Source organism: Haliotis rufescens, unplaced genomic scaffold (assembly GCF_023055435.1).
Source record: "Haliotis rufescens isolate VD_foot unplaced genomic scaffold, xgHalRufe1.0.p SCAF_10, whole genome shotgun sequence".
Classification (NCBI taxonomy): Eukaryota; Metazoa; Mollusca; class Gastropoda; order Lepetellida; family Haliotidae; genus Haliotis; species Haliotis rufescens.
This window is the reverse complement of record NW_025963780.1, coordinates 40,630,353-40,651,387: the sequence shown is the minus strand read 5'-3', so window position 1 is coordinate 40,651,387 and position 21,035 is coordinate 40,630,353. Positions and strand designations below refer to the sequence as shown.

The 21,035-nt window shown below is 40.4% G+C and overlaps 1 protein-coding gene across 9 annotated transcripts in view; it reads left to right on the top strand.

Annotated features, from left to right (window-relative positions):
* The window catches only part of LOC124146730 (formin-like protein), a 101,050-nt gene that overhangs the window by 33,799 nt on the left and 46,216 nt on the right, over positions 1-21,035 (top strand). For 6 of the 9 annotated variants that reach the window (XM_048390607.1, XM_048390626.1, XM_048390618.1 and 3 more), the window contains exons 4-5: positions 19,535-19,621; positions 20,935-20,991. In XM_048390607.1, the coding sequence (XP_048246564.1) occupies positions 19,535-19,621; positions 20,935-20,991 (144 nt within the window). The remainder of the gene's footprint in view (positions 1-19,534; positions 19,622-20,934; positions 20,992-21,035) is intronic. The other 3 variants (XM_048390624.1, XM_046517170.2, XM_048390630.1) reach the window with 1 other exon arrangement.

Here is a 21,035-nt window from a genome sequence, read left to right as displayed (position 1 = left end):
GTTGTGTTCATTAGGGTGTTGTCTGACCAGGTTTTGGTGCTTTGTCCATGAACCATTAAGGAGGAGAGCAAAATGTTTGGGGCTCTCTCAATTTTGTAAGTCTTGTACATGCATTGTAAACAACTTGATGAAGCTTTCTAGTTTTGTTGAGAAGCATGGATTGGGAGAATAGGACCAGAGAGTGAAACTTAGAAAACAGGAAGGAAGGTCACATTATGTGTTTTTTAGGGCTTGACATGGATTTACTGTTGTGATATGTCCCATTGTAGATGAGGAAAACAGATTTGACCTTTGGTCAACAAAGAACAGTGTGTTGATGCTGTTGTGGCTGGAACATAAAGTATGCATTGGGGACCAAGCTTAGACAAGTTCCCTAGCACTCTGTGACATTGTCACTCATTCCTGGTCTCCCTTTGAACTTACTTCATGGGCCCAGATTTTTGTGCTATATACTTCGTTGAATTGGTGCCCCACAACATAAGCTGGTTGTAAAAGGAAACCAAATGGATCAAGTGGTCAGGCTCAGTGACTGTTGAGTGTCATTGTACCCAAACAGCATGGATCATTGCTCACAATATCGATCACTGGATTGTCTGGTCCAGACTCAATTCTTTCCTGCCCTCTGTCATATAGATGGACTCCTGCTTAGTGCAGTGCTAAACAACAAACAAACAATCAAATTATGCCCCAATCCCGCCAGGAATCCTCTATTTTTCTGAATAAACTTCCTGCATTGCATATGTGGTCAAATTAGGATCGTGACAAGATGAACTGCTGAAACATCCTATTAAGCCCATTATCCTCAGGGACGAGTTCCTCATTACGTGATGAAGAGTATCAAGGCATTTGTTGATATGATAATAATATGGTCAACTTGTTAGATAAGGCACTGACCTTTGCAGGTGATGATGGATTTATATACAGCACAAGGTCTGTGGTTATTTCCATGAAACATGTTTACACCAGGGGTAGATTTAACTGCTGGCCTGTTGGCCCATGGCCAGTTACAATTACAATGAGCTTGTAGAACGTAGATGGCCAGTCTGGCTAGTCAGATTTTCTCCCATTCTTCATATAAGTTTATTTTTTCTATTTGGACACTACAGGTGAATCATGTAATTTTGATGAGAAAAGGTTGTGTGAATGGTTAACTCAAAGAAAGAGATACATGTATGTCGATCATCTCGGTAGAATGACAACTGGCAGCCATTTTGTAATGTTGTGTACATTTACCTTTTTTTTGCTCATTAAACGCCATGAAATGAGGCAAATTGAAGCCAAGATTTAGTCTCAGTGTACAGGAAAAAGTGTTTTAGGGGTGAGAAGTTTTTTATAATTTTCAGAGCCCCGTTAGGTTGGTACTCGACGTCAGGTTCAACCACTTAGTGGCGTCCACCATATAGCTGTAGGCCAGGTAGTTTGGAGAAGGGGCAGGTATCTTTTATAAGGAGCAGTGCCTGCAGGCTACATACAAATTTGTTGTCAATCTACCCCTGTTTACACATATCTCACATATTAAACATCTTGCTTCACAGAAGTGCTGTGTTTGGTGGACATATTGGGATGTACTGGAGATTGTATCGTGTATGGCAGACCCTGTGATATTGCCAATACAGGGGAATGTCCGATCCATTTATGATTGGTACAATACCCACTGGCACTCGTGTGTTGAAATATAGATAATTGTGGATGTGGCAGAGAGGATGTGTTTGTTACGGAAAGTTGGAGGCCTTGTGGTTAAGGCGTGTGTATGTCACACTGAAGGTCTGGGTTTTGCGGGAATGTTGCTGAAAGTTATTCACTCAGTGAGGCCTTTTTTTAGTTGGTTCACCCCCAAAATTCAATTTGGTAGGGAGAAAAATAAAAAAATGTGTTATGACAAGAATCTTAGATGTTGCAGGAGTACCCTTGCTACTATCAACACTGCATTGTCACATAACATATTGCAGAAGCGAATCCTTCTGTGTAATTTGATGGCAAAGCCGTCTCAGTATTGAAAGATTCTAAAAATATACTTTTTTATTCTATTACAAAACGTTTTTGGTGGGCAGTGCTAAAAAATTATTTTTTTTAAATTATAATATTTATTTACATTTTCCCCCCATTAACTTTCAGTTTAGGAATTTAAACCAAATAAAATAAAAACTAATATCCATGAAGTGTAAACTCCCGAAGAAGTGGGTATGTTGAATGGTTAAGTTGATATATATGTTGACACAGTTCAGTTTCCTTGTGTGACTAAACTGTGTTGTTGGCTCTTTGTGTAGGTTTTATTTGTGTAGAAACTGTCTCCATAAATGTTCACATAGCAGCTTCCTCGTCCTCACATTGAATGTCAGTTTGTAGCTATTTCTGAAATAGTGACTCCGATAACACCAGGAAATGGAAAGTAAAGTTTTGTCCAAAATTTCCTGGGAACCCCACCCAAATTTATTCATTTCAATTGGAAGGTTATTTGGGTAGTCTGGTTAAATCGATAACTTCATCATGGCGAAGTCCATGTTTTGATTCCCCACATGAGGACAATGTGTTAATCCCATTCTTGGTGCATCTTGTGATGTGCATTCTCTCTCCTTCCCTCACACACTCACCCACCTATTGACTCACTCATTCCCTCACATGCTCACTCACTCACCCAACCACCAACTCACTCACTTGCTCACCCTCTCAGTCAGCAGCATATCAGGCTTTCCTTGGTGTTAACTCACTCACTCACTCACTCACTCACTCACTCACTCACTCACTCACTCACTCACTCAGTGAACATCAGATGTGATGAAAACATTTAGGTCGCGACCTAATATAATCTGTGTGACTAATATAATCAGGTTGTTAAAAATTGACACTTGTCATACAGTCCTTGCCAAACTGCAAAACATTGCCATCATTATAAGGAGTAGTGGACTAAAAATGTCTAATCCAGGTTTTCGATTCAGGTTCTGATAAATAGAAAGCCCCCTAAGTGAATGAGAACATAGGTCTGTAAGCTTCCTGAGGGCACTGCCACACCTGAACAGTAATAAACTTGTCCTGTAATGAGAAGCAGGAGTTGGGTACGGCAGCTGGTTGGAGAAGCAGAAAGCAAAACACATTGGATGAATCCAGGGACTGGCCTTTCATGTGTTGGTGAGGTGGAGGCACTTCCTGACTCGACCTGCTTCAGTCCTGGCTGTCAGCTGGGGCTGTATTGAAGAGAGACCGCTGATGAAGTGTAGGACTTGGGTATTCCCGTGTGAACCCTGTGTCCCTGTGTGTCATATTACATCATATGATGGGGACGTTTGTCACTGATGGGAGTTTGTTGTTGTTAAACGCCACAGCAATATTCCAGCTATATGACGGAGGCCTGTGAATAATCAATTCTGGACCAGGCAACACAGTGATCGATAATGTGAGCAATGATCCCTGCCAAACATGTAATCAATCAAGTGACTGAGCCTGACCACCCAATTCATTAAGTTGCATCTTGCGACCAGCATTGGTTGGTGGGGAGTTATTCTACCCCAGGAATCCCCACGGCGAGGCCACCATAGGTTGATGGGGACCTATTCTAACCCGGAATCACCTCAGGGAGACCACCATAGGTTGATGGGGACCTATTCTAACCCGGAATCACCTCAGGGAGACCACCATAGGTTGGTTTGGACCTATTCTAACCCGGAATAACCTAAGCCTTGTTATAACTGGGTCATTGCATGTCATTATTCCCCTACAGCATGGATTGTTGTTCACAATATCAATCACTGGATTGTCTGGTCCAGACTCGACCCGTGAAGATCTGGGGCAGAAGAATAGGTCTTCAGCAACCCATTCTTGCCTTAAAAGGCGACTATGCTTGTCGTATGAGGCGACTAACGGGATCGGGTGGTCAGGCTTGCTGACTTTGTTGATGGGTGTCATCGTATCTCAATTGCGTGGATCGATGCTCATTAGGGCCATTACGATTCGCTCGCGTATTCGGTGAATCGAACCGTATCCATTTATGAATTGAATTCGTTATTCGTTGCCACTAGAATCGAATATTTATGAATATGCAATCATGTGCATTTACATACCCTGTACCTAAAAGGTCCATAAGAACATATGATATGCATAGATTTCTTTAAAGACAACACTCTTATAATATTTAATTTGACAGGAATTTGGTCTGGTCATTGTAGCATTTGAGCAGATACTAAGACATAAGTACCTTGACAAGTGCAGTATATAAATGTATAATATAGATAATTAACAAACCATGTCAAATAATTTATGTTGTTAATATTTCACTGAATATAACAAATAATACATCAACTGCTGACTTATTATTGTATTCGTGAATTAATATTTGTATTCATAACCCTATATTGGTGATACGAATCGTATTCGCCTCATAGGTTATTCGTTGCAGCCCTAATGCTCATGATGTCAAACACTGGATTGTCTGGTCGAGACTCGATTATTTACAGCTGGAATTTATAGCTGGAATATTGTTGAGTGCGGGATTAAACAAAAAAAAACAAAAAAATGGGCCCCAAGGAGGAGGGCTGTTGGTCATAATATGAATCATTGTTTTGTCTGGCCCACACTTGATTAGTTATATAGCTGGAATATTTCTGAGTGCAGCGTTAAACAACAAAGAAAAAACAATCTGGTCCAGATTCGATTATGTACAGTCTGCTGTCATATAGTTAGAATTTGCTGAATTTGGCTTTAAACAACAAACAAACAAACAAACAAACAAAAAATGGTAAGATGATAGGCCTTGAATATGCATGATATGATATGTGTGAAAGTGTGGCAATGAGTAAAGGAATTTCTCACAAAATAAAGACGCAAATGTCTTGTAAATATGGTAAAGTCACCAACACTTTGCACATGTAAAGGAAATGTAATGAGTAAGCATGGCAAGTACCATGAGTACAGGATGGATGACTAGGGAAGGATATGTCCAAACAGGAAGAGGTGAATACCAAGTGCTGCTACTTCACTCAGTACCAGGCAATGAATGAATAAAACAGTTGTATGTGCTGGCGGCAGTGTCAGCCTAGCGCTACTGTCAGACTGACCTGCACTCCAACAGAAGACTATCATATTCCACTCTGTCTGTGTGTGGAGTCAGTCCACCGACTCTGCAGCAGTCATTCCAGCAGAGGTTAGGTCAAATATGGAAATAATAAATTCCTGAAGAACATGTAGACATGGGAGTGTCCAAAATTAGGCCTGAAAGTCCTTGAGTCTTTGACAGAATCAGTTTGTTACAAGTTATGGATTTAGGGGTCCCGCGATTCTGATACTGTAGCAGCAATTATCAAGCACTCCATGGACCTGGTCCACAAAGCGATTTTAGCGCTACAACGATTGTAAGCCTATTTTAAAGCATGGGAAATAAGAGCTCCTTGGTGCTAAGATTGTTTTGTGGAACGGAGCCCTTGGCCCACTTGCACAAAGCGATCTTAGCGCTACGACTATTGTAAGCCTATGTTAAAGCATGGAGTTACGATCATCTTAGCGCTAAGATCGCTTTGTGCAAGTGGGCCCTGGACATAAATAAATTTTGAAACCTGCTTGAAGTGGGTTTAAAACTAGGTGAATTTTTTAAATTGGTTACATTCACCTTTGATCTCATTAATCCTGTAGCAAGGAGTGTTCTGTTTATCGGTTAAGAAATGGTCTGTTATAGATTTCCTGAAAATTACAAGCATTTGAAAAGGAGTCCCAGTGAGATGGGAGGTTCAGTTTTCTTGTGGATGATCACAGACCGTGATCCTGTGGAAAATTTAGACTTGCTTTATTTAGGGCTATAGCTTTACAGTAAGTTCTGGGAAGAAATAATATGATTCCGGGACTGTGAGCCAATATGTCATTAGCCTCATCGCATGCTTCAACATTGAAGCATTGTAGATAACATCTGGTGGCTGGAGTTCGAAGGGGATGATAATGGTTTTCAGTGTTCGAAATTAAGCATAAAAATCAAGGGGTCCTTATCATGACCCTAATGCTGGAAGTTGAAAAATTAGGGGACCCTTGATGATGTTGATTGTCAATTTTCAAATCTAATTTTATGTCCTACAAAAACTGTTCGAAATTAAGCATGAAACTTAAGGGTTCTTGTCAAAACCCTAATGTTGAAAGGTAAAGATTGAGGGTTCCCTTGAATGAAATACCAAAGACCTGAAGGACCCCAGGAACCCCCTTAATCTGAACACTGGTTTTAATACCGGCCTTTACGATGTGACACAAGGCAAGAATCTACCTCCTACCATCAACGATGAGAGAGAGAGACACTAAGTATTGTCCCTCTCATCCTCAGCACACAGTAAACGGCTAAGACGCAGTTTACAAAAGCCGGTATTCAATCAAGATATGTAAACCCTCTATTCATACACTAGCATTATTGGCAGAGCAATATAAAGAGGCCATCCTAATCCTATTATAGTGGCTGATATGACAATCCAATCCCCGCGTGTGCTGCTTGATCGTATCTTGTGCTTTATGGTGACACCATGTGGTGTCTAGACTGACACTGGTCTCCTGTGGAAGGTTATGCTCAAGGGAGCTGTATGGTCTTAACTTACACTTAAGTGTTGTATTGAAGATTGAAACTGTTCCCTCACAAGAGCATGTGGCATCTGGTAAAGTTATAATTATGATTGGTAATCAGCAGATCAATCCAAGGTAGACTTCTCTCAGTCTCCCTTGCAAATTTGAGTTATAGAAGATGAATTTGCATTTGGTCAAGTCAGATTTCTCTGTCGGTAAGATACTGTAATTAATTATGATAATTAATGAACAAATTTGAAAAACAGACATTTCTAATTACACTTTGATCCATAGTCGGAAGTTTCAATAGTTATTTGTTTCGTTTACAAAATTAAGATTGTCTAAACAGGAGAGATCCAAACATGTAACTTGTTGCCCCTACATTTGTAGTCCTCAGCGGGGATTCCGGGGTAGAACAGGTGCCCAGCAAACAATGCTTGTCTTGAAAGACAACTATATGGATTGTGTGGGGAAACTTGGTTGAGTGCTTGCAATCATACAGCGACTGGTCGCTGCTCGGTATGTCAATCACTGGTTTGTATGGAGTAGGATCAATTTACAGGCAGCCATCATATATCTGTAATAATTGTCGGTTTTTAAACGATAGATAAACAAACATTTCAGCGGTAGAAACTAACATTTTTGGCCCACTAGTCCTTATAATGATGACATATAGCAAAACCCTTAAAAAGGGCAAATTTCTGCTTGTCCTAAGGATACCTTTTGGGCAGTTTGGCAAGGACTATAGGACTAGTGCCAATTTCTAACGCTGCATTTGTAATAAAGGAATTAAAATGAGACTGTTTCAAAATGAAAATTGTCTAAAAAAGTGAGGCGTTATTTAGCATGTTTAGAACTATTTAGTAATGAAAGCGTGGGACAGAACCATGAAAACTTCACGAAGATACTCAAGATGCCAGAAGTTGTTATCTGTATGTGATCTATTTATATACATGCAGCTCCTTTGATGTATTCATTGGCTATTGCAGTTCTGGAGAGATAACTATGTCATGGATTGAACCACTGAAACAAGAGTCAGATTGGTTGTTTAGGATTTGGCTGGAATGTCCGGCTCTGAGGCAGCTTAATGTGTCTGAGAGGGATATCCATGTTTGAGTGTGTCATGGTAATTCAGTGGTCTGACACTATTCAACTGGCATTACTGTGGACTACTGCAATGTAAGCCACCGAGCCATTGTAATGTAAGTTCAGTCATCTCCAGAGCACTGTTATACGCCATCCTCTGTACCACCTGGAATGTCCAACTTTACCGAGCTGTTCTCCTTCCAACTGAACCCACAGTCTCACTGTCCGTGAACTATATTATTTACCCACCACTTCCTGTAATGCTATTACATAAAGCAAGTCTACAATTCCAAAGGCTCTGCATCTCCCATCTCACTTTTTCATCTTTTCAATTTAAGAGTTAGTCATTTCTATGTAAATAGTATATTCTCAGAGACTAAGTGTTGGTCTAGCAGTTAGTTACCCAGTGGTTGTGTGACTTATCAGGGTCAGAGCACAGTGACGAGGAGATGGAGAATTACCTTATCAAGTCAATCAGTCAGGCCCGACAGGTGGCATGCCGCCCCATCACCTCCAACAGGGTATAACTAGATGGAGAATTTCTCACCCAAATGTTAAAACCTCCTTTTAATTGGTCCACGGTGAAGTGGAAAGGACTAGATTCAGTCTCCTTTGGTACTTTTTGTGAGTTGGGTTTTTGGTGGTGATGGATTGAGTGAATGTTCATCACATCAGCTCATCATTTTGGATTAACATGGACAACTTGGTAGAAATAATCACTATAATCTCACTATCCATCACTACAAACTGACAGAAGATTTAACATGAACAGTCATGCAGAAAGACATAGCTGTAATCTCACTATCCATAACTACAAAGTGGCCAAGGATGGAACTTTCATGACATGAACATCCTTGCGGAAATAAATATAACAAAATTCTTCAACTTCTGGTCCATCATGTCCATCTGCCACCGGCTTTACGAATAAAGGGTACCATTTTTGTGTAATATCACATTCCTATTTGAGATTATACGGAAACCAATATAAGTTTCAATTTATCATCACTACAAGGTACAAGATACCTGTGAACATATATAATGATGATTGTAAACATGTAAAATGTAATTAATTGTATGTGGGCACGATATTTGTGAGTTCATGTGAAAATGATGACATGTATGTTAACCATATACTTCTGTACCTGAAGAGAAAGAAAAAGAAATAGGGGGCAAAAATCAAATTATATATCTCATTTTCCACGTCTAGAATAGTTCTTTAACACAATGGACAACCATGTGACAAAGTCATGTAAGTTTTTAAATCTAATGTTGTTTCTGGTGATATTTAAGGAAGTTTCACACATTTAAATTCACTGGCCATTGGTTGCTTGTCCCTATGATGAGAGATGATAGATACCCAAAAATGAAAACACCTGCACTGAAGGGAAATGACAAGTCATTTTGTATTGTTGTGTCATGCTTACTCAGCAATATTCCAGATATATGGGGGGCGGTCGGGTAGCCTAGTGGCTAAAGCGTTCGCTCGTCACGCCGAAGACCCGGGTTCGATTCCCGACATGGGTACAATGTGTGAAGCCCATTTCTGGTGTCCCCTGCCGTGATATTGCTGGACCTGACAGTCCAGTGATTGACATCATGAACATCGACCAACGCAATTGGGATACGATGATATGCATCACCACATCACCCAGTCTGACTATCCAGCCCCGTTGTCAAGACTGGATGCAGTCTAGTTAGATAACTCATGACATTCATGATGGTACAAATCCTTGGCCAGGCCTCTCAATGAAGATAGCACTGTATCAACATGGGGAAACGATGGCATTTAATCTACAATGATAATTCCTGACAACTGATGACAGGATATTGTAGTATAGCTTCTGTGAGATGATATCAAGCATAATGTAAGGTGGTCCATGGTGTTGAAGTCCCATTCTCGGCATGGAGAATGAGATTTATTTCATGTTGTTTTTTTTGTTTTTTTGGGGTGGTGGGGGGGTGGGTGGGAGTCTGGTAGTCCAGTGGTTAAAGTGTTCACTCGTCCTCGTCACGACGAAGACCAGGGTTTGATTCCCGACATTGGTACAATGTGTGAAGCTCATTTCTGGTGTCCCCCGCCGTGATATTGCTGGAATATAGCTAAAAGCGGCGTAAAGCCGTACTCAATCAATCATTATTTTTCTTTATTTTTCTTTCTTTTTTTGTCAGGAACACAGGGATATAGTGTGCATACATGTTATCGTTTTCATATGAACTTACAAATATAGTGCTCACATGCAGGATATCGTAATATAGCTACTGTGAGATGGAATGCCTCAGTGGTCTAGTGGATGGAGCGTCTGCCCGATGAGCGGAAGGTCATAGGTTTGATTCCCGGCCACGTCATATCAATTAAGGTTAAAAGATAGTAATTGTTGTTAGCCTGCCTGGTGCAAGGTCTGGTTGGCTCAGAGTCAGTATCATGTGGGGTATTCATGTTAAACTGTTGCATACTATCTCAGTGGGCTTGCACTATGAAATTGGCATTTGTCCGGACTAGTACAAGCAGCCACACACACACATGTGCATGCATGTCGCTATATAAGTGAAATAATCTTGGACGCAACGTAAAACGCGACATCCTGCTTAATGTAAGGTTACTTGATGTTGTTGGGAGTTCCTCTGCTACATAGAGGCCTGTTTGTGACTTGTAACTAGGTATGGTATATCACTTCATACCAACATGTGGGTGGTGGTGTAGAAAGTTGATATACACAACATCACTACTACATGTTATCAGTTCCTGGCTCCCTGGGGGCTCCTTGGGGGCTCCCTGGGGGCTCCTTGGGGGCTCCTTGGGTGCTTGTGATGTGGTACAGTCAGTGAGTGAACCGTATTAACCCAGACAGTACCGTTCCCAGGTAATCATCAGGATTAACAAATTTACAGAATAACAAATCATAGTACCCTGTGGAATAATGTGCCCATGTATACAAGTTCCCAACAGAAGGTAGAGGTGTCCGTAGTCTTGGGATCTGTACAAAAAGGGTGTTGTCACTATACATCGCCATTTCCATGAGTAAGTGAAGTGTATGAGATAAGGACTTTACACTCAACCAGTTATATTGTTGTGACATTCTCAGATGATTTATCATTGACTGAATCTGTTCAGCATTGAGCATGTTGGGGGTTTATTCTGGTTTCTTGGCTTAGTTTAGGTATGGAAGCAGGGATTTATCCCGGATTCCAAACTAAATACCCTTGGCAGGCAATTTTGGGAAAAAAATTGTAATCTTGTTCAGATTGGTCAGTGAAATGGAAGACACCTCCACAGAGCCATGACATTAGTTATGTCTATATAACAGGAATTGGAAAATTTGTGATTCCAATTTAGGAATATTTACTGACATTTGCTTAGCAGGTCTAGATAAATCCCTGAAAAGCCAAACTACTTGGCAATTGCTTTGCCACGGTCCAAATTGAAGGAGTCCGCCACTCGAAAGCACCTTGTACTAAAGATCTTTGGCGATACAATATTACAGTGTTTAAGATGAAGTGATCCACATGCCTGATTTGCTCTTCTTGCAAGAAATTTTTATCAATTGACAAAGAGAATTATTCTTTGTGTAATCTTGGCTTTCATCTTTTATTGGGGATATTTTTTCTTCACATTTAAATAACCGTCTTCCACCTCCCTGAAGTCTTGCCAATAACTCAGACATTGTGTTTCCTTTTTATGATCACTTGGTAAAAGTTTGATTTGATTTTCATCAATAACACACTCTACAGCTATCTATGTCCATTATTCATACATGCAACTTTGATAAACATGAAAGTTGCATGTATGAATAATGGACATAGATAGCTGTAGGGTTCATACTTTCAACTTTGATAAACATGAGACCCGTGAAGATCCGGGGTAGAATAGGTCTTCAGCAACCTATGCTTGCCGTAAAAAGCGACTATGCTTGTCGTAAAAGGCGACTAACGGGATTGGGTGGTCAGACTCCCTGATTTGGTTGATGCACGTCATCGATCCCAATTGTGTGGATTGATGCTCATGATATCAATCACTGGTTTGTCTGGTCCAGACTTGATTATTTACAGACCGCCGTCATATAGCAGGAATATTGCTGAGTGCAGCATTAAACAACAAACCAACCAACCAAATGATAAACATGATAAAATGAATCCTTAAGGAGAAAAAGTTTTTATGTGTTTATTTTGTTTAGAACATGTAGGAAATTGTGTAATAAAGAGTGATTTGCTAGAGACAAATGTTATCATTCATGATTTTTGCAAATTTTGATAGGACATTCTTCTATACCTGTATAAAATTGTAAAATATCTCAGTGTTAGAGATCGGCACAAGTCCTATAGTCCTTGCAAAACTGCCTAATAGTTAGGTATGATAAAGACTAGTAGATATTTGCCATTAGTAAGGGTTTTGCTATATGTTGTCATTATAAGGACTTAAGTGGACTTAACAGTTCATTTCTATCACTGTATCTTTAGGACATTTTGTATGACAGTAAGTCAGTGTCTCAAAAGTGAACCGATCTGAAACCCTGAATATTGTGTTTGTCGAGACAAAATTGTATAAGCTTCAAGAGATATATAGCAGCTTGTCACACATTGTGCCCCATAGTATGCGCCACAGTATCACCACAGTATGGACCACTATTTGAACTGCAGTATGCAACACAGTATGGACCACTATATGAACTGCAGTATGCACCACAGTATGCACCACAGTATGGACCACAGTATGAACTGCAGTATGGACCACAGTTTGGACCACTGTATGGACCACAGTATGCGCCACAGTATGCACCACAGTATGCACCACAGTATTCACCACAGTATTCACCACAGTATGGACCACTGTATGGACCACAGTATGCGCCACAGTATTCACCACAGTATGCACCACAGTTTGGACCACAGGTTGCACCACAGTATGCCCCACAGTATTCACCACAGTATGGACCACAGTATGCGCCACAGTATTCACCAAAGGTATGCACCACAGTTTGGACCACAGGTTGCACCACAGTATGCCCCACAGTATGGATCACAGGTTGCAGCACAGTATGCACCACAGTATGGACCACAGGTTGCAGCACAGTATGCAGCACAATATGCACCACAGTATGGACCACAGGTTGCAGCACAGTATGGACCACAGGTTGCAGCACAGTATGCAGCACATTATGCACCACAGTATGGACCACAGTATGCACCACAGTATGGACCACAGTATACACAACAGTATGGACCACAGTATGCACCACAGTATGGACCACAGTATGCACCACAGTATACACAACAGTATGGACCACAGTATGGACCACTGTATGCACCACAGTATGGACCACAGTATGCACCACAGTATGGACCACAGTATGCACCACAGTATACACAACAGTATGGACCACAGTATGGACCACTGTATGCACCACAGTATGGACCACAGTATGCACCACAGTATGCACCACAGTATGAACCACAGTATGGACCACAGTATTCATGGTGTACAGAAGAGTTATTCTTTGTATATACACTTGACTTGGCGTACAACAAACGAAGCCATTCAGGCTGTTTACCTGATGCATTGTAGGCAAAGCTGTAGACACAATACAGGAACATTGCCTCGTCTTTGTAGTCCATCACAGCAAACTACTGGCTATTAAATGTTTTTATGCTCACAGGGGCATGTAATGGTAGATCAGAGATATGTGTGTACGTATGTATTGTGTATGAAGGGTGTTGGCATATCAACTTGGAGATCAATGAGGCGATAGTAACAGGCTGGTTAGGGACCAGTTCAAAGGTTCTATGTTGGATTAAAAATCTTAATTCCTTAAGTTTGTTTGTTTGTTGCTAATGGCCATCCAGTAATATTCCATCGATTTAACAGCGGTCTGTAGATAATAGGGGGGGCATGCAGGGACCAGTTGTCTAAGGTGCTGGTGCAAACATGTTTTTAGGTTTGTCTGCACCATACCCATGCTCGTAGGTTTCACCAAAGTGGTAAACGTTGGAGACCTGCATTATTTCAGGCTTTCCTCCCATGCTGACACGCTGGGATGTAACTGGCAGCGTAAAACCCAACTCACTCACTCACTCACTCACTCACTCACTCACTCACTCACTCACTCACTCACTCACTCACTCACTCACTCACTCACTCACTCACTCACTCACTCACTCACTCACTCACTGTAGCTTTTCAAGCCTAGATCAGACAATCCATTGATAACACAAAGAACATAGAACTACACAGTTGGGATATGATGACATACGATGATACAATGGTTTCCTTAAGTTTGAGGGGTGAGAGCGGTGGGTTTCCATCCGACAATATCAACTTACCTGATTTCTCATTATCTCGATGTTTTATGAAGTAAATCTACTAAGCAAAAACTGTGATCCTATTTCATCAATCCTCTTTTGATTCATATCCTGTTGGTTGTCATTAAGTTCATCCGGTCTTTCCATGAGGTAGGGTTTTGTCGTCGTTGGCACTAGCGGTAAGTCCTTTCAGTGCAGTGAGTAATAAGGAATGGCAGATTTGATCTATAAATCTTACAAAGGATATTTTCAACGCAGCAAAAAAGCAGGACAAAACACAAGAATGTGTGACACAACGAGGCCTTAGTGGCCAGGAATCCAACTTAACGTTATGGGTGGTTGGTGACATGTCTTAAAACTCAAGGAATAAATTTATTATCCAACATCAAACTTTTGAGTTGGCCCCTTAGGTGGTAGATGGCAGGATTGTATGGGTCAGGTTGGAGAAGGTATTTGTACACACACATAGGTGGAACTTCCACATGAATACACTGGGGGTATTTCCTCATTGGAGGAAGAATAGCTGCTGTCACCCTGTCTGTCGTCGTTGCCCCACTCCGTATTCAATGTGTAGGAACAGTTTCGGATTTCAATAGCTTTATATAATAATAAAGGTACATTTCTGTAGCGCCAAATTGGACAAATTCCATGCCTCCTGGTATACTCATAGTGCTATATCGTTATTGCCCAGGTCAATGGATCAGTGTGCTCTCATGGTACACATTTAACAAAAAAACATGAGCCACCAAACTTAAGGCCTTTTTAAGTGTGCTCCTGAATGTATTTCTCAGCTCAATGGGGAGCATATGAAAGGACCTCTAATTCTTTTTTTCACAATGTTAAAAATTAAGATTAATCTGCTTGAGCTTGAAAAGTGATGATGTTTTCAGACTTGGGGATGCCGAAAGGGCTTGTTCAAAGTGAGCGGATCCTGTTTAGAGAATGGGAAAATTCTCTTCATTTTGGAGGAATTTGTGTTGGTCATGTGGGGATTCGGGGATGGAATTGACCGTCAAGAACTTATGCTTGTCATTAGACGTGACTGAATGGATTGTGTTGTTAGGCTTGGTGACTTGATTGTGTGTCATCGAGTTGATGGCGTGGAACGTTGTTAATTATATCAGTCACTGGTTTGTGTGGTTCAGACTTATCTATTATTGACATGCCAACATCTTATTGCTAGAGTGTGGCATAAAGCAACAAACAAACAATAGAACATGTGAGGATAAGAACTTGCATGTCCAATCTGACAAAGATTTTCCTCTACTTTTGAGGATTTCCTTTCAGTGAGTGAGTGAGTTGGGTTTAACACCGCTTTTAACAGTATTCCAGTTAAATAACGGCGTGTCAGCTTAATGTAGGAGGAAAGCACAAAGTGATGCAGGTCTCAGATGTTTACCACTTCGGTGAAACCCACGAGCACGGGTATGGTGCTGACAAACCTAGAAACATAATTGGGGCGAACCGTGATTCAAACCCACAATCATAGGTTTCTGGCGTGCCAACGCATTAGACGACTGGGCCGACTGATTTATTTGAATACTCTAGATCAATTGACCTTTTCATGCTCAGGTAGTTGCCTCAAAAATAGTCTCTAGACAAAAATAAACTATTTTTGTGCCGTCAAACACTCCTAAATTTCTTTTTATAACTTACTTTGAAAAGTATGGGTCATTGGAATCTTGCATCAGGACTGCATTTTATCTAATCAAACCTAGCTGTGATGGTAAAAATAGACAAATCTAGCTAGCTATTTGATTTATTTGTTAAACAGAGACATTTATTGTGTAATAAAAGCTTTCTTGGAGTATGTGTTAGCCTAGGGTTTGTTGAGTGTGTGTGTGTTCATGTGCCTGTGTGTCTGTGTGTCTTTGATTACAAGAATAATTTTTTCTGCATATGTTAGCCTGGTGTTGTTATTGGTCTGACTGTGGTAAATATGTTTCTTTCCCTCATCAGTTCAGTAGTTAGATGGAGCCAATCCCCATGGCTCAGAAACCTGTATTTTCCATGCTTGTCTGGAGATATCATTATAACTCTGCTGGAACTCTTTGCGCCAATGATTGACATGCGTCAATATCTGAATCATGTACATATCCCAGCTGGAACAGGTGCTTCCTCGGGGCCTCTGTATACTCTCTGTTTGTTTGACAGACAACCAAACCTTGTGCTGCTCTCTAACATGATACACATGTATTACGCTGTAATTTTCTGACTATTAAAAGTATCTTAGAGGAGGCAGGCTGTCCGCTAACAAGTCACATGTGTTGGTTAACCCTTTCAGCTTTCAAACTCTCTGGAAAAATTATGATCAAGCTTCTGGACATTGGTAGGTTGTTCATGATCACCTGTGTTGTATGATGTGAAAATATTATATTAAGGATAAGAGGAATTATGTTTAATGGAAGATGGTGGACAAATAGATATTGTACAAGATGATGGGGTGGGGAGGGTTAAATGAAGAGTGTCAGAGGAACAAGGATATGTGGACAATTTGATGTAGGAAATTGGTAGAATGCTATGAACTGCTTGTGGAATGTTGTTGGAGGTCCAGGGGGTGGTGGTCTGCAACAATATGGTTTGAGCTTAGAAGTGAAGTAGTGTAGTAATGTCAAATATTGTATTTAACGTCAGCGGTTGAAATGAAGAATGAAAATCAAGGGATGATTTAAGTTAAGATTTTAGATTTAAAGTCCCTGGTTCCCTCTCCCAGTTTCCAACAATTGTAACTTTTGTGTTATATATGGAGAGATGTTACATCAAACTGATTTTGCTGCTTGTCAGTATCGTCTCACACAGGATGGACAAAGTAAAGGATTTCTTAGATGGTGTTGAGTTGGGAACCGAACTCAGTTTGTCGTTGTGGTTTGCTACCACTCTTACCTGTTTGTCTGCCAGTGTACGACCTCACTCCAGCACAGGAGAAAATAAAGGGTTAATGAGGGTGGCTCCAGAAATTGCATTGATCATTGAGAAGGCACTGTTGTTTTTGTCAGAACTGCAGATAATGTTTAATATATTCAATGATTATCAATGGAGTGATGGTCTTGGAAGATAGTTTACTGTATAGTTTAATAGTAAAGAGATCAGTGACATCAAAATGCTGAAACATGAGTCATAAAGTACCTCAGTTGTACTCACTTCCGGCAGTTCACCCTTCACCCCAGCAGTTCACCCCCACCCCCATCTGCTCACCCCTCACTCCAGCAGAACTCACCCACAGCACTTGACTTCTCACCCGAGCAATATACCCTTAACCCACAGCAGGTCTTCCTTACCCCAGCAGTTCCCCCTTACCCCATCAGTTCCCCAGCATCTCTGCTGTGTGGGGCAGCTGTTCAGGAAGTGATGATGTTAATGTTGTTCTTGAGGCAGACACATCTGCGTGTATATATAGCCTGTCCAGCATAAGGCTGGGAGAAGCCCTGGCCTCAGGGGAGAGGGCTGAGTGTAGGCTGGCTCACCTTCCAGTGTTTACATACAGACTGATACAAGATGCTCTGGGCGGCTTGGATTAAATATGCTGCTTTCATCAGCTGGTTTCCTCGCATCCATGGAATATTGTCAGTGATATGCTTTGTGTGAGCATCAGTATAAATTGTATTACTTGTTGTTTAACGCCGCACTCAGCAAAATTCCAGCTATATGACGGCGGTCTGTAAATAATCGAGTCTGGACCTGACAATCCACTGATTGACATCATGAGCATCGATCCACGCAATTGGGATACGATGACATGCATCAACCAAGTCAGCGAGCCTGACCACCTGATCCTGTTAGTCGGCTCTTACGAAAAGCATAGTTGCCTTTTGCAGCAAGCATGGGTTGCTGAAGACCTATTCTACCCCAGATCTTCACGGGTCGCATCAGTATAACAAAGCATCAGTGTATAGAACTAGTCTGTTATACAGACCCGGAATACAAATATATCCAATACAGCCCATGCAAGTCTATAATGTTTGGCAAGTCTAGATTACTGCAGTATCTGAAAATGAAGGGTTTCTGGGCTCCTTTTTGTAATATTTTTATTAAGATAATTTAACATGTTCCACAACTGTTTTTTTTTTCTGTAAGATTTGTTCTTTTCAGAGACTAGATGTTAGTCTAGTGTAAAACTAGAATTATGAGAATGAATTGTTAAATGGAACATAAGACCCACAAATGCAGAATTTTAAAAAAAATATTTCTTTTTAGGTAGATCCTTTTGTCAGATGATTCTGACTCAGATAATACACAAGGCCAGGAAAATCTAATCTGTTAACAAGGTTAAGATATGATCTATGTCTATATGTGTTGGATAAAACATCATGCCGAGGTACTCCTTGGGATTGTAAAACCCAAGGGAAGAAAGTCGAGTAAGGACAGAGGCTCTTGCTCCTCGATTTTTAACAGGACAAAGCCTTACTGAGGAGGAATGTCTTATCCAGATTAGACACCAAAAATAATGATCAATATATCTGGAAATAAATTGACAAATAAGGAGCAAAAATATTAGCAGGTTTACCCCTGATATACTAAAACGGACTTGACTAATGCTTAGTCAATTTCTAACATAAAGCAGGTTTCTCTTGACAATGGGAGTACTCCTCCATATATCATCAGTGTTGAAAACAATTAGTATTTTTATGAAATCATTCAGATACGATTGCACCAAACATTTTAGTTATTGATCAATTTATAAGAACAAAAAAACAACATATTCCAAGTAATAATTTCTGGTATTTCCAAAATATGACCTCAACAGTTCAAGAACTTTTCCTTTTGTAAGTCCTCTGTAGCCGATTTTGAATGAGCTCGGAATCAATGTTGAAATGCCATGCAGAATACTTCAATCCCAGGATCTAGAACTATTGGAAGGAGAGTAATTTATTGATGATATATAAGATAGTTACTATGTTCCACTAGCCCTCAGGATACCTGTACTGTAGCATTTGAACTGATGCTAATTGCTGCATCTAACTTACAGCCGAATATATTATGATCCATGTTATTCCATGACTTGCAGCAGATTATGTTCTGAATCCATGACTGACAATAGTCTCACATCAGAAGGTGACTTCAGGTTTATGACAGCTGTGCAAATTATGAACTTTTCCTTCACTGTCATTCGTACACCTTGCAACTCACTGGCCGATTCAAAGGTGTGATGCTTGGGGTGCACACACGCCCATATTTGTTTCTGACACCTTACATGTCAACTGCGCCGTCGGCCAAGTCAATTCATGGGTATCAATGTGCACCCACCCACTCATTTATCAAAATGATGAATCTGCCTCTGTAAGTTATCATGCTTATGGAATGAATAACATGTGAATAAGTTGTCCATCATTACCGTACATCGCCGTCTATAATGCGACCCCACGTATAGGACGAACCCCCTGTATAAGCCTTTAAAATCAATGTTAATTTATATATACCGTCTATTAAGTGAATCGGAATGAAGCACGTCACCAGCGCACACACAATCCCTTCATTTGCAATAAAAACGTGTTTGTCTTCCGCAGAAAAGAAATTACGTCGTATCCCTTCAGCGAATTCAGGGAAACGAACAGATAATAATAAGTAGTTGGTTTGTCATTTAATGAATTCAACTCAACTTGTTTGTGTTAACAATTTGAAATTGTGGTTTCAGGAGAGAGTTCACGCTAAGGACCCGCCACATGTCTACCTGGACAAGCTGCGGACGTACCTTGATCCAAGAGCCACACGCAGCTCCAGAGTAAGTGCCCTTCACCTTCATGCTTACTTGTATTTTTACATCTGGATGTAGCAGCAGCATCAGCAGCAGCTAATGTCAGTGTCTCAACTTGTCAGTATTTGTTTTAGCCTATTGTACGTAAAGTCCTTAGCATATAGTCTCCCAGTCGTAAGGCACACTTCCATTCATGCAATTAATAATGCCACACACGTTTTTTCTGAGACATATTTTGTCATTTAGGATGTAATTAATTTCAAATGTTGCTCTCGGCCATCTGCAGCTGTCTTACTTCCTCTTGTCATTCTGACTATTATATTAATTGGACGATTTTAAATTTGGGTTCTTAGTCCAGAAAATTTTGTCCAATTATTCTGAACATGAAGTACAGGATTATTTTTTTAATACAAATTTTTATAATGTTTCCAATAGGTGCCTGATTCAAACATTTTTTTATTTTTTTAATAAAAGTTGATTTTCACAATGCTGGTTTTAGAGAAGGAATATGATTAAAAGGAGTTTTTTTTAACATTTATTGGCATTTGTTCATAATGTTTTCTGTTAATGTTATATTTATAATACGATGGTTTTTAGGACAAAGTTAGCATCTAAGGTAAAATGATAAATCAGATGCAACTTCAGGCTGAAATTGTTTCAGGGTCTTCACTGTACCGTATGCTTTTGAATTGCTGGCCAGTGTGCTTAAGCTGTGGCTGTTTAGCCAGCAAAATTCCTTTGCAGCTTAATCCTCTTATTGTCAGCCTCAATGACAGGTATTGGCTCATTCTGACATGGTACAGATGTACTGGTAATACCAGGTTTATTTCATGGTCGTACCATACATGCATCAGTTGGACTCTCACCCCCAGTGGGGCACCTGTTATGATAGCCATAGTTGAATGAAAGAGTTTATAATCTGTGTACAGAAATCTTGTGAAGAAATACTTAATGTTAATATCTACCATGGTTGACTAACCTCCCTGGTACGTTTGTCTCAGAATCCAAATCAAATTGGTCAATGCATGACTCTGTTCTATAAATTCATATGTTGAATATTGAGACATTATAAAATATTTTTGCCCATGTTACAGAAGTTTCATAAAGTACACATGATTGCATGTGAGTTTAGAGATAGCTAGCCAACATGTCACGTGATGCCAGGTTACAGCACTGCATTGAGAAGTATAATGGTATCGTGTTACTGCTAGCGATGTTGTAAAAGTTACTGCACTGCTGTAACCAAACTTGACCACGCCCAGTTTTTTCCACGACTTGCGTGTACACATGACCTTTGCGCTACTACATGACTAAATTTGTTTGTCCCTTGTCCTTTTCAGCAGCGAATGTGTATCGCTCTCCACACCATGGTAACGTTCCCTCAGTGTACAGAAAGTGTACGTGATAAGTTGTTACATCACAATCCGGATCATCAGTATAT